Source organism: Manduca sexta, chromosome 24 (genome assembly GCF_014839805.1).
Source record: "Manduca sexta isolate Smith_Timp_Sample1 chromosome 24, JHU_Msex_v1.0, whole genome shotgun sequence".
NCBI lineage: Eukaryota > Metazoa > Arthropoda > Insecta > Lepidoptera > Sphingidae > Manduca > Manduca sexta.
The window spans coordinates 13,683,653-13,701,117 of NC_051138.1; the positions used below are offsets into that span (position 1 = coordinate 13,683,653).

At 40.9% G+C, this 17,465-nt stretch overlaps 2 protein-coding genes across 2 annotated transcripts in view; both read right to left on the bottom strand.

The window, feature by feature from the left end:
• Positions 1-1,360, bottom strand: part of LOC115450262 (zwei Ig domain protein zig-8) — a 71,786-nt gene extending 70,426 nt beyond the window's left edge. The window contains exon 1 of the mRNA XM_030178263.2: positions 1,005-1,360. The gene's annotated coding sequence lies outside the window, so the exon portion shown is untranslated. The remainder of the gene's footprint in view (positions 1-1,004) is intronic.
• A 14,298-nt stretch (positions 1,361-15,658) lies between these two features.
• On the bottom strand, positions 15,659-16,132 carry LOC119190450 (predicted GPI-anchored protein 58). Its single transcript, XM_037442414.1, has one exon. It carries the CDS (start codon positions 16,130-16,132, stop codon positions 15,659-15,661), a length of 474 nt encoding a protein of 157 aa, XP_037298311.1.
• Between the last annotated feature and the right edge of the window lie 1,333 nt (positions 16,133-17,465).

Genomic DNA, 17,465 nt, shown 5'->3' on the forward strand with positions numbered 1-17,465 from the left:
ACATTGATTTCAATCGAAATATATTTTTTTAATGAAAGTATTTACATTTGTTTTAATGAACAAAAACGATTTTTTGAATATTTAATATTTTTCTGTCCGAATTCACATAGCAAGATTTCAGTGGCTAAGTTTCCATGTTACCCCATTCATGCCGACGTCTCTGTATGTATTATTTATATAGAATCTAATAATTATCATTGGAACGACTTGCAGGAGGCATTCATGCATATTAGCACCTGTAAGTTATGTTGCGTTACCTTTCGGGAAAATTTAAATTACGCCCCAGCTACATATGAAAATACATTCCACTCTCTACGTTTACATCAGTATAAAATTGTCTTTAACATTAACTTAATAAATATTACTGCTGTATAAAAACATAAATACTCTTTTAATGTAAAAAAAATATAGATTTTAGTATATCAATTTCTAACGTAAATACATTTTAGGAAAGCCTGTAACAGAAGTAATGTTATAAACTAATAATAAAAACAATAAAACGAAACGCGTAAAATAGCAAAATTAACATAAATTGTTTGTGGGTAAAACAAAAGAATAATAAATAAAGTACAACATTATCACACCAATTAGTACGCCTGTAAGTAAATCAACACACTTTCAACGTAAAATTAATGTATTATTCATCATTTGGCATGAATTTTTCACGAAAAATTTGCTTCTAGTAATTATCCTGCCAAATATTTTTTTTTTTACGAACATAGCGGACTGTATAAATAATAACCTGTTTTCAAAGTTTAACCACCTGATCAAATAATAAAACTATTAAAACACCAGTTAACCTATTTGAAAACATAGATACTATCTGTTATTAGTTAACATATTTACGATTTGATATCATTATTGGAAAAGCAATAAAACTCCTGGTCGTACAATTTAATTTAAAATAAACTCAACAAACGCTCCGTTCACAATTTAATCGCTTTGACGACTGTGCTGATCTTTATAAATTACTTCTTTAACTTATTCATAAGAATGTTTATTACCTTAGCTATACAAAGAAGTTTTCCTCGTCAAACTCTTGAAAGAAACTCATCAAGAATTTGGGCAAAATAACAAAATTCGCTTAAAAAAATAAACGACACAATCAAATTTAGAACTTTAACAATGTTGCCAACACGACAAAGTTTAATCTATCACTGACACTTAAAAAAAGAACACTTGGCGCGTAAATGTTTAAAGAGTTTTGTCGCGTCACAATCTCTTTTGTTACACTTTAAGAAAACAAAACTGGCCGGCCAGTATTATGATTCGAAAGTTAAATACTTTTTGGTTCGGGTATTCGGTAAGTGCCTATGGCAGATACGGGTGCCCGTAGCGTCAGTAGGTTCGCCACTGCGAAGTCGAGTACGCATCGCGCCTGCGTAAGATTGCCTGCACTCGTGATACATTTCTGCTTCAATTAATCCCAGCTCTGTACTCAATTACACCTACGAGTGTTACTCCCTCGGCGGCTGATTCAAACTGTTTAACAATTGAATGCGATAAATAATATTAATATCAGCCAAATTTAAATTCCCTTGTTACTAATTTTTCACTACATTTGTGGGGTATAATATTCAGATGTTTTTACGCCTGGCTGTATTGTAAATGTATACATTAAAAATAGAATTATGAGAAAAAAATCTCTAGAAAAACGGGGCCACCTAAAATATATTACAAGTAAGTGATATGCTTTAGAGTGTCTCATAACAAACACGACACGTAAAGCCGTGTCGTTTAGTTATAATATTTATAAATGGTTGGGGACCCACGTATGAGTCACATAAAACCACATCATAGACTCTTGTCAACTTTATCATATCGACTCTACAAACTATAGCATTAGGTACAATTTTCTTCACTAAATCCACTTCAAAAGAACTTACTCTTTAAACTACTTTCTTACCCATATTAAATTCGCAAGTAAAACGCTTGCACTGAAGACATTAATTTATTATCCGACCATTTTCGGATGCGGTTGGCCGCTGGTGCAATCCATCCGGTAGACGGATGCCTCTGTGCTTACATGCATTGCTGGAGCGATCACTGAGTGGCTGATTTTTCACACTTAGAAACGGATGTGCGGTGAATATTTAATACTTTACCTATGTATTAGAGTTGTTGTTTAACATTGGGTCTGTTTATTTATTGATCTCCAACAAAGTGTGGCAATTCATGGGTATAGTAAAAATATTAAAATACAGGCACTCCTCGTACTTACGGCGTGTTAGATTCTCGAAATACGCGACGTAAATCGAGATATATTTTATTCTTATGTTTAAATGTAAAACTCAAGGGTTAGGATCCACACTGATATAAAATTAAAATAAAACTGCATTTATAACAAAGGATATACATAACTTATTATTAAAAGTAAGTTCTTGAAATAATTATATATGTGCGACAAGTAAATTCTCCTATGCCGGAAATTGAAAGAAGCAAAAGAAAACGATATTTATTAACGAAATCAAAACAATGATCGATGATAACGAAAATGTTTTAAAGAAAATAGTAGTACTCAAAATTCCTATTATTAAATTTGTTTAGGGGACCATAAATATCAACTGATTAATGTTAACGATATGAATATGAATTTGCAGTTGTCATAGACTCTTGTTTTAATTTGCTTGTTTTGTTGGTGGCAGGATATATTTTATATCCGCTCGGATAGCGCCGACCTTACAGAAGGTATTACAACCCGCTATATTGGTCCACGTAAGTGTGCCGCGATCTGGGATAAGTCTTTGTATATCTGGTTCCAACAGGCCGGCATAATTGTGTCGATTGCCCAGCAGTAATCTTCTCTCGTCAGTCGACGTTCTATTGGATCCCACTCTATTTACTATCAGGTGCAGTGGGATTGGCGTGCACGTTTAAAATAAAAGTATTAATTTATGAATATGCAATTGTTTTATCTAATTTATCGTTTGCCTTTTTGATAGTTTATGCAAGATGTGAATTGGTCTTGAGTTTGATTCTCAGGCCAAGTAAAATTTTATTTTATATCATCCATTCTCCTAAAAAATTGACACCAGTCATTGTTAAAAATTAAGTCAAAACTATTCATCAACCTGCGTACAAAATTTGCATTGAATCTGTATTGGCGTGGAATAAGGACAGGATATGAAAAGATCTAATACAATAAAACTAGACACTAGGCAAGCTATTGAATGGAGGCTTCTATCAGGGTAAAGATTTGATGTTAACAATTCAATTGATTTGTTTCATTATTTTGGGTTTACAGCTATGTATATCAAGTTTGTGATGCGTGATGTCAAACCTGGCTGAATGTAAAATGTGTGACAAATGATATCATTTATTTTGACGTGGAGCAACTCTGGCAACGAGAAAAAATTGAGATTTTCAGAAAAATGTCACGATATAGACAAAACATCTCAATCTGAATTTTCAGAGGTTTGCGAGTGAGCCCTTGAAAAACCTTTTTCAAAGCCTAAAACCCTAATCGTCACAACCAAGTGGCAACAAACAAATTAACTCAATCCCTGTTGATTAACGGACCGGGTCTCTTGGCATACCTATTACCCCCATTAGCCACTGGCACTAACCCTTCACAAGCTATAAATGTAAACACCTCCTGTTTAGGGTTGATGATAATTTATACGTGGAAATATTAAAATGTATGGAACATTTTTTAAGTAATTAATTTTAAAAGAACCTTTTATGTTGAACATAATATGAAAGAGATGGAATTAGCATTTACTTCCATTTATTTCTTTCTCTGTATGTTTTGTATGATAAATTTACATATACATAAATACGTATCACGCCTCTATTCCAGCGTTTAGACAAAGACTATGGATTGCCACTTTGCACGATTCTGGTGTACTTCTTCACTTAATCCACCTTCATCAATCTTTTCATGCATTATCACCGATTCAAGGTACTTTGGATCTGGCCTTTACTAAGAATGTCAGATATCTGACATTTGAAGGTTCATTGTTATTTAGTCGAAGGTTCAGTGCAGTCGACCCCTACCGGGTCTTCCATCCATATTCGTCTTATACATCCTTCTTGTTATTCTCGTATCATTAATTCTCTCCAAATGCCCAAACCACCGTAAAATTTAGAAAAGTGAATTGGAATCTATTTGAACGACAATAATTGAATATTATTTCAATTATTCAAGCTTAGAAGAAAATACGTCCAAGACAAATTGATCAAGGAAGTTATAAATCGGAACACTAAAATCATGGTCGATTCTGCTTCACGCTCGGTTTGCGCAGTATCGTTATATCGGAATGTTTTTTTCCCTTATAAAGGGCCAGAGCTCATCACTGGCTTTATGGTCTAAGGTTTGCGGCAAAATTAGGGTAGACTTTTGTATCCGATATCAGATATGGGCCGGATGTGATTTTGGACGAAATTCATTTTGCAATTCCAACATTTATAGATCAAAAATGAAATTCAAGCATACATAAATTTCTAGTTCAGATAGTTAGATTATGGTACTCTTGAAACAAGAAAATGAGCCCAATGAGGCTTCTGACAGCTAACTATCGGGTATTGGGACGGAAGTCATATGGCGATAAATGGCTGGTTGCACTTCTAGCTACACCTTCGGGAATAAGGCATGGAGTCTGTTTGTTTTTAAACAATGAAATTCTGAATAATCATTTCATTTCATTATTTAAAACATACACTCTTACGCGTTTTATTCTTGAAGGGGCAGGCAGAGGCGCAGTTGGTGCATCCACTTTTGGCCGTGCATATTCCGTTCCATGATGTGACAGGGAACGAGCCTATCGCTATATCGGTCACAAATGAGTAGGAAAGCTCAGTCACTCACTCACTTATCCCGACCCTGGGATCAAACCCGAAACGTCAGCGATGTAGTATTATAATAAGTTCCATATTAATTATTTAATACTAGTTGACCCGACAGACGTTCTCCCGTCTTAACTGTGAATTTGCAGCGCGCATTTTTTTTCTATCAATCGCTGAAATTAACTTTTCTTAAATATTGTAACGTTGCGCTCAACTTCCTTATTTTTTTCTTTCATAAGATCCTTCTCCTGACAATAACAAACACAACAAAAAAAAATTGTGATACCGGTCCAGCCGTTCATGCGTGATGGCGTGACCAAGAGAAATAGGGATTAATTTTTATATATATAGATGACACTATTTATAACATTATTGATGTGAATCGATTTCGAATGCAACTAATAATGTACGTACGGAAATATTAAGTCCAATGAATTGAGTGCATGGGCTTCGGTATATTAAATTGTGTGATATAACTTTCTAAGTGTTTTTTTTATAATGTCAGTATTTTTCCACGAATTTCCATTTGCTCTGTTATCTTAGACGAAAAATTTTATATTGGTAAATTAATTTTATAAATATAGATTGCACTTGTTACCTTTGCTGAATAACTTAACCTTTTATTTAAGGTTAATGAATTTTAGTCTTTCAAATTACACAATTTTCCAGTGAAATGAAACTCAAAATTCTCAATTTGAAATATTTTTAGGCACTATTAATTCGGTTTGAAAAAAATATAATGACCGTTTTGAAAAGTTGTCGACTCCATCCTCCAATTAAGTCGGTCTGGGAAATTAATTTGATATTTTTCAGCTTTCAACGAAGGGTATTCGCAAAATCAAGACATTTTATGTTTTCACTGAATAAAAGCGAAGGTGTCAATATTGTTTGCATTTTTTTTTTAATTCATTGTTATTTAGAAAAAATATAGTCTCAAGTGTGTTCAGCGTTTATTTGACTAATGAAATAATGAAAAAACATGTTTCTAAAAATCACTTTAATTATTTTATAGCTAGTTTAATTTTGATATAAGTGAATAGCTTTGAATTGTATTTTACATTATCGTTTTTAGGTTATACTTTTTCGTTTTATTTACTCTTCTTAATTGATTTGTTTATTATTTTTAAAATAGTTATACGTTGCTTATTAGTGTAATTAGTTTATTGTAATGGTAGTTATCAATAAAATAAATAAATACATATGGTCACCTGGAGATCCAATCCAGGCCAGCACGGATTTATAACTTAATTACGCTGCCACTACAAATGAAACGGCAGAGTGACTCTTTATTAAACTTACACAATATTTCATCTCCTATTTCGCTTAACATTTTAGACGGATGAAAAAGTGGTAATTTAAAAGAAATATGTAGCCTCTCGGCATCTTTCATGAAGTCTACAACAAAAGTTAAGATTTTCATTGTGTTTTGAACGAATCTAAATCCAAAGAAAGGTTCATTGAGTGAGATAAAGATTTATTAAGATTTCCAGCGGGATGTTTGTCTATGAATATGTAGTAGATTTATGTTTTAATACGATAAGTCATCTAGATTTGCTGGTGTGTGCATGAACTATACTTATTTTATGGCACGCTCATTTCTTTAAAATGTATGGATCTGTGTATTGGTTACTGGGAGTTAACATTAGTTATGAAAACAAAACGAAGACTACAACTTCGGTCCTGTTTGTTTGTTCATCATATAAATTAATAATTTATAAAATACTCTATAAACTGCGGCGATAGCCTTGTTGGAAGTGGAACGGACTGCTGAGACGAAATGTCTGCCGGTTCAAAACCCAAAGTCACACATCTCTGATTTTTCTAAAATTATGAGTGTACTCTTTGTGAATTATTGCTTGCCTTAACAGTGAAGGAAAACATTGCGAAGAAATCTGCGCATGCCTGAGAAGTTTTCTATAGAAATTTTGGAGATGTGTAAAGTCTACTCATCCGCGCTATGGCAGCGTGGTGGACTAAGGCCTTATCCCTCTTAATAGTACAGGAGACCCGTGGCCAGCAGTGGCACTATGTAAAATATACGTCTAATTTTATTATTATCTTTTTAATACGCGTTGTAAAAAAAAAATGTTTTACGACCGGATGCCAGCCTGATGTTCAATAATAGTTTTGATTTCTTTAAGGGCTGATTTTTCAATGCTCAAATAAAAAAACAATTGGGAGTTCAAGCACAACACAAACGAATCAGAAATTATAGTTATATATAATATATTATGTTCAATTGCCTCATTTTTATATTCGCTCGGTTATAATTTATTGCCTGGGTACCTTTAACTGATAAATGAAAAAATCAGCTCCGATTATAATATTAGTAAGATAAATAAATGGTTCCTTAAATTTCACAAATAGGAAAGAGCTAGGAAAGGATTTTTTAAATTTATTCTCCAAAACATTTAAACCTTATTGGATAGGTACACAAATAAAAAATACCTATAAATATAATAGAGGTCAATAATAAACAACAAAAAGGTTTAATACAAACGAACCCTCTATAAATCAAATGGTCTAAACAAAGTTTATTGAAAATAAAAGAAAACTGTGCAAAAAACGTAATTATCCTCGTCGAAAATTTATGTGACGTAAAGTGATAGTTTATCACAATTTATTGCACTCTACACTGACATAGTCAAACACACCGACGCGAATTACAATTTATTACGTTATAAAAACAAATACCATTTTAATATCTAGAATTATCGATTTAGTTTAAACAAAGGTAAAACCCCATAAGCTTCTGGTTGTGGAACACGAGAAGAACTTTAAGCTGCATCCGAGTGTCAGGTGCATACAAATATGAACAAACATATGAAATGAAATTAAAATTTATTTACGTAATCGTGGTTACATAAAGATATTATAAATCAGTAGATAGTGTCCCACATTCTGTCATTTTTGACGTGCAAATGTTACTTAGTCATACATATACACACGCATGTACACACACATACACATACACATATATTTTATGAGAATTGTAAAAAATAGACACACGATATACGACATACGACACACTACGCCTACCTTACCTCCGCAGGGGTAGGTACAAGTCCAACTCTTTTTCCTATGTTTTCCATTCGATAATGAGATAGGGGGCAAGCTTAACACAATATTGGGTACCAATTTCAGACTCTGGGCTGATAAGTATTGCGTAGAAAACCCAATATCACTTGGCCCAACCTGGGACTCGAACCCAAGACCTCGGAGCAGTGTCGTACCGCGCAAGCCACAACTACGCCACTGGGGAAAAACATGATAGTTGTATGCAATTTTATTAATAAAGAGACAAGTAATAAACCGTGACAATCTAATTATAAAAAAATGGCAAATACACCTTCTTGTTAAATAAATGACTAAACTATATTACAATTCTAATATATTTTTAATTAATTATTAAGTTCGCAAGGAAAAGCCATTTTTATCAAGAACCCATATATTCTAAAACGCTACCTTCTTATATTTTTAAGGAGAAAACAACATAAAGTTTTGTAACATAAGAATTACAAACTTCTTATGTTACGTCTAAGTTCCTAACACCCATCGATTTTCTACACAGTTATCCAAGCACTAAAAAAACATTTGTAACTTTCGTTGTATTATGCATTGTAACGACTTTATACATTTGAACTGATTTAAAAGATTGAATAAAATTTTAAGATGATTGAAAAGATTTTAAAAGAGTCATATTAGAATTTATCGCCTATTATTCAGTGGAAACTGATTTCCTAATTGGTGGTAGAGTTATTTTGATTGAATTTAAATAATGTTCACCATTTATTCAAATATATTATTTCATTTAATTTCAAAGGTATATATTTTTGTTCGAAGTTAATCATCACAAGATATCCATTCGATTTTTATGTTTCTACTGTTACGAGATAATTGCAATTGTTGTTATCATTCGAATGTATTTTTAAATTAAATTAAAAATCTCAGCGCGACACAGTTTTCCATTTATTGCTGCGGATTAAATTGTAAAAAGTCCAATTGCTTCGCGTAGGAAGCAAAACAGTTACTACGATTTCAATTGTTTTAATTTAAACTCGAAACTTCAACAGATTATTAATTTATACTGTTAATTAATATTTCATTTGCTTGAGATATTTTAAACTCGTCCCCGAATACATGGAATTCTAACATAGCTGGCAAAATGCGGGTATGATAGACCTCTACCTTTCCTTAAAAAGCGAGGCGTGATGCTAAATAAGACTCCATTTGAGTAGGTAACGATTCTTTGACTATTCATGCCACCAGGTAATTCTGAAAATTAAAGCCAATAATGAATATTGAATCGATATGTTTACTTTTTAGAACTACCTTGTAACATAAATGTTTGACTTAATCTTATCTGGTTCTAGGACTGACTTTATCCGATATTAGAAAAAAATACAGTCAAATTGAGGACCTCCTCCTTTTTTAAAGTCGGTTAAAAATTATTTGCCTTATTTTCCAGCCGCCATCTTTGCTAATTCCTGACAATCGTGTTACAAACAAATACAGTATTTACCTAGTATTCAAACAAGGATTATCTGATTAGACCAAGAAGTCATAAAGAAAAAGTATCCAAAATTATAACGACGCTTGAAACGCAATCATATCTAAGCGACAAACATATTGAAAATGAATTATATAAATATTTTGAATCGCCATTTTTCTGCGTCATTTGTTCTAGGTTTTGTATGTCTAGGACAGTTTTAATAACATTAGAATATATCGTAATAATATAAAAAGTTTAATTGATATGAATTTTTCATATAATAATATCAGCCCTGTACTATTAGTGCGGATTGGTAGACTTCACACACCTCCGAAATTCCTATAGAGAACTTCTCAGGTATGCAGGTTTCCTCACGATGTTTTCTTTCACCGTTAAAGCAAGCCATAATTCACAAAGAATACACACATCGTTTTTTAGAAAAGTCAGAGATGTGTGCCGTTGGGATTTGAACCTGCGGACATTCGTCTTGGCAGTCCGTTCCACGCCCAACTAGGCTATTGCCGATTTTCGTACTAAAATAAAAACTTTAAAGCACTCTACTCAAAAGTTTATTGATTGTCGCTTAGATATGATTGCCTTACAAGCGTTGATAATATTAACAAGTCTGAAAGGTAACAAATGTCATCATTTATCCAAAGTTTAGAATGTAGGTAACAATGACTCACCCTAATTAAATGAAACAAAAATTATATCCTCCATGAATCACTTTAACGTCCTGATTTAACGTTGTGGATTTATTTGCACTTTGGGTTAAGAAAGTAGGTAACAATATATTTGTGTATAGGAAGTTTCCATTACATATTACATAAAAATACATTTAGTCCGTACTTTAACAATGGATTTTGCAATAAAAATAGTAAATTATGTTTTGCATATGCTGAGAATGGAGCTCAAGCCTCACGGGTAAACATAGGGTTCATGGACAAAAAAATTATACCGCCTTTAAAAACCACTAAAAACCAAAAAAAAATTACATTTCTTATATGTCTACTAATTACCAACTTTGGAGTCGGTGCCTTATTATATTGGACCAATCTGGAGGTATATTATTTCGAATAAAAAAGATTTTCCAAATCGGTTCATAATTACCGAGTTCTGGGGTAACAATCATTAAAAAAATACACGTCGAATTAATAACACCTTTTTTGAAGTCGGTTAAAAATATCATTTCACGTATATACTAGTATATCAAATCGTTAATATTAAATGTGAACAACCGGAATTTGCATTTACTAGCATCGACACGATAATAAACTAAGCACCAATTAACACAGAACTAACTATTATTTAGGCACTAGTGAACTCAGACAATAGCCGCACGTAATACAAATAACTTTTATCCCAATAATCCAGTAGTTGGGCCGCAAACTAGACAAATACGTGGTAAGAATGCACCAAGTCGAAGTTTTCCGAAGCATCCGATGTTTGCCCGAATCCCTTCGAGGGTATACTCAATAAAAGTTCAATCCCTCACGCGTACTGAAAAGTTCCAGCGTTCATTATGACAGTAACTGCTTGCCGAGAATTTTTAGATTTTCAAACTTGTCGCAATTAAGTAATACTTTTAGGGCTTTTTGGAGTTTTTGTGCTTTTTTCTTGTACAGTCAGCCACAAAATTTGCTTGACAATTCAGTGGTTTTTTTCTTTACCTTATTAAAGTAAACCCTGACATAAAATATGAAAGTTAATGTTAGGCACCGAGGTGTCTAACATTAGTGCGCTGGATTGCGTGAAAATATAAACCAGTGATTAGATTTAAAAATCAAAGCTTTATTGAATAAGCCAAGTTTACAAAGTAAAACTCGAATAACGCGGCGGCGTTCACACTATCTTGAATTCTTCACTATCTTGAATTGTTCACTTTCTTGAGTTTTCCTTTTCCTTTTCTGAACTTGCTGTCTTGTCGGCGATCTCGAACTAACTGCGCTGGTCGGGTTTTTTTTTTTTTTTTTTTTTTTTGATCCTGTCTTACGTTTGTTAGCCTGGCAAGGGCCGGCTTATACAAACACACCGGTCTTGCGGGTGCGTGCTTTAGGCACTGCGAGCCCTTAAGTGACCATGCTGAGGGCGACCCTCTAAAGGGTCACGACCTCGGCTCAGGACGGCCACTGAGAGAGGATGTTTTTGGGGACATCAGCGATTATGGAAACGCGAAAGGAGCGAAAAACGACCTAACCGTCTAACATGTTTACATCGGCGCCCGGGCCGGAATTATCAGAAGGGTCGGGAGGACGGGGACGCGGCGAGGTCCTCGACGGCGAGGACGGAGCAGCGGTCGTGTTGAGTGTTTGAGCTTTTAAGCAGCTCGTGCTTTCTACGTATTGCCAGAGTTATATCGTCCTCTGGATCTGATAAGACTGAACGCGGTCTTCCATTTGGCGCGGTCAAATGGAGTGTATTTAGAATTTAGTCGGATTAACGGATTCGGGTGATTGACCGCCTTATCGAAATAGCGTCTGCTGGCCATGTGCATAAAGTGCCTGATGGTCGGCATATCGGTGTCCACGTGGAGGTTGCGATTGCGAACGTACCACGGGGCATCGAGTGCACGTCTGAGGAATTTGTTTTGTAACACCTGCAGACGCTGAAGTCGAGCAGGCGGTATATGCGCGAATACGGGGACGCGTACGTCATGATCGGTCTAACGCACGTAGTAAAGATCCTAATCTTGTTGCGGATAGACATCTTACTTTTCTGTTTAAGAGCCAGTGGAGCTGGCCCATCGCGAATGCGGCTCGCGCGCGTACCGCATTTACGTGTGGGGCGAAGGTCAACCTCTGATCAAGGATCACACCTAGATATTTGACCTTATGGGTCCAAGGGATGATTTGGCCAGACAATCTAACTGAAGCGTTAGGCGCTTCTTTCTGAAGCTTCCTATGGAATAGGATAGCTTGGCTTTTGAGGGTTGACAGTGATGCGCCATTTGCGAAACCACTCGCCGAGCTGGTCGGCGGCGGCCTGCAAAATGCGCACCACATGTTCCGGTTCTCTACGTGAAGCGTAGATCGCCGTGTCGTCCGCGAAGAGCGCCAGATGGGCGTCTTTGTATTTAGGAATATCGCTAGTATATAGCGAGAATAGAAAAGGTGATAGCGCGGAGCCTTGCGGGACTCCGGCCGAGATGGTATGACGAGAGGAGAGGGTGCCCTCGACACGATATTTGAAACCGCGATTCGACAAAAACTCTCGTATGATGTGCACGAGCTGTGTGGGCACGTTGAGAGTGTACAGCTTGTACAACAAGCCGTTGTGCCACACTTTGTCGAATGCTTTCTCAATATCGAAGAAGAGAGCACCGGTATAGAATCCTAACTTAAATCTGGAATAGACATGCTCCGTGATGCGGAGTATCTGATGCACGCAACTGTGCCTATTTCGAAAACCAAACTGCTCTGGAGGGAGCAGATTGTGGGAGTGAGCTACTATTTTGAGACGGTCGAGGACGATCCGCTCATAAAGTTTCCCTATCGTGCTAAGTAGGCTAATGGGCCTATAAGAGGCCGGTTCTGACGCGGGTTTACCCGGCTTGTGAATTCCTATCACGACTGCTTCTTTCCAGGCCTCAGGAAAGTAGCAGTTCTGGAATGCTGCATTGAGGATGTCAGCAAGAATCTTGACCAGATGCCCCGGTAGCATTTTCAGTAACCTAGTGGGGATACCGTCAGCCCCGGGAGCTTTTCGCCTATTTAGTGCCTTGATCAGAGTGACGACTTCTTCGATCGTCACCGGCGCGAGGGGTCGGGGGCGCGTCGACGTCCGGGTCGATTGTTTGAAATGGTCGCGGAATAGGCGGCGAAGGGATCGCGTTCCTACTTTCGACAAAAGTGTCTACCGCAACAAGATGATCGTGGTCTACGGGAATTGTTTCGAGCGAGCATTGAGACTGCAGGGTGGAGGCTAATAATTCCGCTTTCTCGTCGTCGTCAAACGCGGGGCGTTGATTCGGACGATTGAGCGGGGAAAAGAGGCCACATCCTTTCTCTTGAAAGAGCGGACCAGCTTCCAAAAGGCCATGTGGGTCGGTTGGATTTCCGACAAGTGCTGCTCCCACCTCGAATCGACGGCGTCCTTTACGCGACGTCTGGCCTCACGTTGGAGGTAACGCGCGAGACGCCGTCGATCCGGGAGGGGTCAGACACGCAGGCCTTTAGTGCTGCGTTTCGCCTCCTCAGCACCCATCTCACGTCATCGGGAAGATGCCCTTGACCGTTGCCGGTCTCGGGCACCCTCTCGGAGCTTTCGCTCAAGACGTGGTGTAGATGGTTGGTGAAGGAGCGAATCGCGCCGGTCGTTTCCTCGCGAGTCACGATGTTGGGCGGAATAGAAGAGAGAGCATTAGATGAAGTATCGGCGAGTTTGGTGCTCAAGAGCCGCCAATTCGTCGACACTTTCACCCTGTCGTTAGGACCTGTGTCTGAGGGACCGTTATGGGGGCCTAGATCTAGGATCACAGGTCTGTGGTCTGAATCTAACTCGTGTAACACTCGCAGGGAACGCACGTTGAGACATACGTTCCTTACGAGTGCTATATCTAAAATATCTGGTCTGTAACTATCGTCTACGAAGCTATAGTGCGTGGGTTCAGAAGGAACCAGAATGCTCATGTCAATCTCGTCAAGACAGTTTCGAGTACCGCACCCCTACCATTGGTAGAGTTGCAGTTCCAGAGAGTGTTCTTGGCGTTAAGGTCGCCCGCCAGAAGGACGGACTCCCCCATACTAAGTAGGGTTACAAGTTCGTTGGAGTGAAGCTCCTTACTGGGAGAGAGATAGGCCGAGATCAGAGTGATCGGCGGGTGTCCTGTCATAGAAAGCCTGCACACTGAAGCCTCAATGCTGCTCAGGCTTTCGGGGGTCGAGAGGTATGCAATGCAGGGACCTTTTGTAGTAAATGAGAGTGCCACCTTTAGGGCCATCGGTGCGATCGTTTCGCACGAGATTGAAATTGGGGAGTTTGGGACTGCGTTGGGAGGGTTTGAGGAACGTTTCCTGGAGGAGGAAGACGTCCAATTTATGATCGCGAGCAAAGTCTGAGAGTTCGGCTCGTTGGCCGCGTATACCATTAAGGTTGAAAAGCCCACTCTGAGGGAGCGAGGCTTGAGTCGCGATGGGTTATTTCCGTTTGGAGAAGCCATTACGGAGAGAAAATGGATTCCATGGTGAGCTGGAATATGCGCTGTTGCGCGTTATAAATTTGGGCGAAAAGGACTGAGTCAGAGCGGCCCAGTGCCTTCATTTTGGACGAGCAGTCGTGGATCAGCGCGTGGAGTTCGATAATCTCTGGGGAAACCAGAGAGAATGAAGAAGCCGCGCCGCTAGACGCCGGAGTCGCCGCCACCTGGGGTTTGATGGTGCGGGAGCCTTCGACTTGACTACCTTGGAAGAGGTAGCCTTGGAGGTCGAGGGCGTTGGGACGGGAGCGGGAACAGTGGCCGCCGCTGCAGGTGTTGTGGCCGGGGTGGCGGGAGATCCTCCGGGAGAACCACCGCCCTGGGCCTGGGGACGCGAGTCGGCACGTACCGTGGCGGGAAACCACGGGTTACGTGTCGGGGCTGGGGCCAAAACGAATTTTTCGGCCTGAGGGGCCTTGGCCTTAGGGGCCTGATTGGTCCTATAATTGACTTGTATTTGGGTGCCCGTGGGCATTGTGCCCCGGTAATTGGCCGGATGGCCAGATTGCCGGCAGTTGGTGCACGAAGGCGGCTCCGTGCACTGGGACCTATCTTTCGGACGCGGGCACTCTGACGTGCCGTGCTCGCCGAGGCACTTGACGCACCTGGCGGGGAGGCGACAGCCACGCGAGTTGTGGCCATACTTCTGGCAGTTGTGACACTGCGCAACCTCGCTAGTCTTATGTGGGGTCTCGACGGTGAAGCCGCCAAGGCCCGAGATGTCGCGAAGCTCGTAAAGAGCTTTTACGTCCGCGGGGGTAGCCAAGATGGCGAGGACCATCTCGTATTGTATGCCACGTCGTGACAAGCGCGATTTACGGTGCATCCGGTGCACCTCTAGGGCTGCGATGCCCTTGGCCTGGAGGCCTTGTTGGACCTCGGCGGCCGACATTTGAGGGGTATGCCACGGATGACGTACCTATAGCGGCGCTCGTCCGGGAGCGCAAAGGTGTAATAATGATAGCGTTTGCTATCTAGAAATTTGGTCAACTCGCGGTGATCGCTAATTGACCCGGGCTGGAGGGACAGCAGTTTTTGGCCACTGTTCCAGGCGTTAAGGGATTTTAATGCCCCACGGGTGAGGGCATCAAAAAGGACTGAAGGGAGGCCCCTTCAGGAAGCTGAAGATTAACCTTCGGTGGCTTTTAGGCCCCTTAGGTTGGGTCGGTGGCGACGAATCCGTCGAGCTAGCGGGCGCGGGCTGGGAAGCCGCGGGTTTTGTTTTGCGCAGAAGGCGCGGACGGCGCAGAAGGCGCTTGGGACGCAGGAGCGTCCGAGCCACGCTGCTTCTTCCTGCGCCCGTTCCTCACGGTCGTGAAGCCGTCGTCGTCGAGTTCCGACGACGCGGCCCCAGACCGCGATTCGCTGGGGTCAGGGGAAACAGGTCGCTTGGACGCGCAAGCGACGGGGACAGCGGAAAGCTGGGGTGCGCCTGGATCGGAATCCATGGCGAGGTCGGGATCGACGGCACCGGCCGGGCTCCCGGGCGGACTAGGTCCGTCCGAGGACTCGGCCGACTCCGACGAGTCCGAGGAAGAGGATGACTCAGATGAGTCGGTAGAGGTCGCGGGTGACGCGGGTGAAGCGGGTGACTCCGGCGAGTCAGGCACCGCACGGGGGGCATTGGCGACCACTAGTGAGTGGACCAGAGAGCAGAACATTGGGTCGCTCTTAATGTATTCTGCGATGGTTGTCAGCAAGGCGTTTTTTGTCTTGCCGACCTCCACCGTGGGCTTCGTCAGTGTCCATAGGCCTAGATTCAGCCATTGCGGGCGAATCCGGGCCTAGGGGCACTTGAAAAAATCGGAAAATAAATGAGTCGCGAGTGGGTTCGGGACCCGGGTGCGTTCCGCCTGGGAAAGAACCCACAAGAAACCAGGCGGCTATCGCACTGTGAACGAACGCGTGACTCTAAAAAGTACGTACAAACGTCCCCGGGTGGGTGTGCCCGGGGTTGTGTGCGTGAGTGACCCTCCCCGCCGGGTGTAGGCGAGGGGGGATGTACTTAAAATTAGGTGTGCCCTAAGCTTGTATCCCTTTGCCAATCTTATTGTGCGAAAGGGTTCCTAACAATCCGTGCGACGTAAACGGTATTGGACCTTTTAGGGTCCGCACGCTCAACCGTCACACGGGATGGAGTGAAAGGTTAGGGTAGGGTTGGGAAGGAGATATGCGGGGAAACTGTGGTGTGTCTCCACAGCTTCCTTGTCCGCACCCGTCCGGCTTCGCTTTAGCCCTGAGGGGCGCAGCGCGGGCCGGGTCACCGCTAGCTCGGCTTGTTATCACCGTTAGGTTTACCACCGAGCTAACCCTGAAGGGGCAAAATTGTCGAGAAACGATACGAAACGGGGTTTGACCCTGGTCCCTGAGAAGGACGCGGCCGGACCCAAACAAAGGACACAGGTAACAACAGGGACAATGCCCTATTGTTTCCTTTGTCCGTGGCGTGCAGCGAGGTCGCTGCGGTCGTTCCGAGCAGGTACTCGGAAACGGGACAATGGCTTTACCGAGCAGGTACTCGGAAAAGCCAAAGGGACCGCTCGAGTCGGGTGCTCAGAGCGGAATTGTGACGTGTGTGCGCTGGTCGGGGTGAATTCGCTCATTTATATCGAGCTCTTGAGTCCCGCACCTCGGAGTCGGAGCGCTGCATGCGTGGGCGCGGCTCGGCCAATCAGAGCGCGCGGGCGGCGCCTTCGCGTAGGCGGCGTGTGAGCGAGACGGAAGATGTTTCTCTCTCGCTCCGTGTGTGTGTGGTCGAGACGGAAGATGTTGTCCTCTCTCTTTCTTGTGTGTGTGATCGAGACGGAAGACATTTCCCTCTCTTTGTTTCTTCGCCTGCGTATATCGGTCACCCTGCATTTTTAATTTTTGCTGAATGTTTTAATCATCCTGCACAGTTAATTTGAAATATTGAATTAGTTCAGCTCATTGATGTATATAATATGTACTACGTTCAACTATTTTTATTGCTAGGTAATTGATTTTTGTACTTAG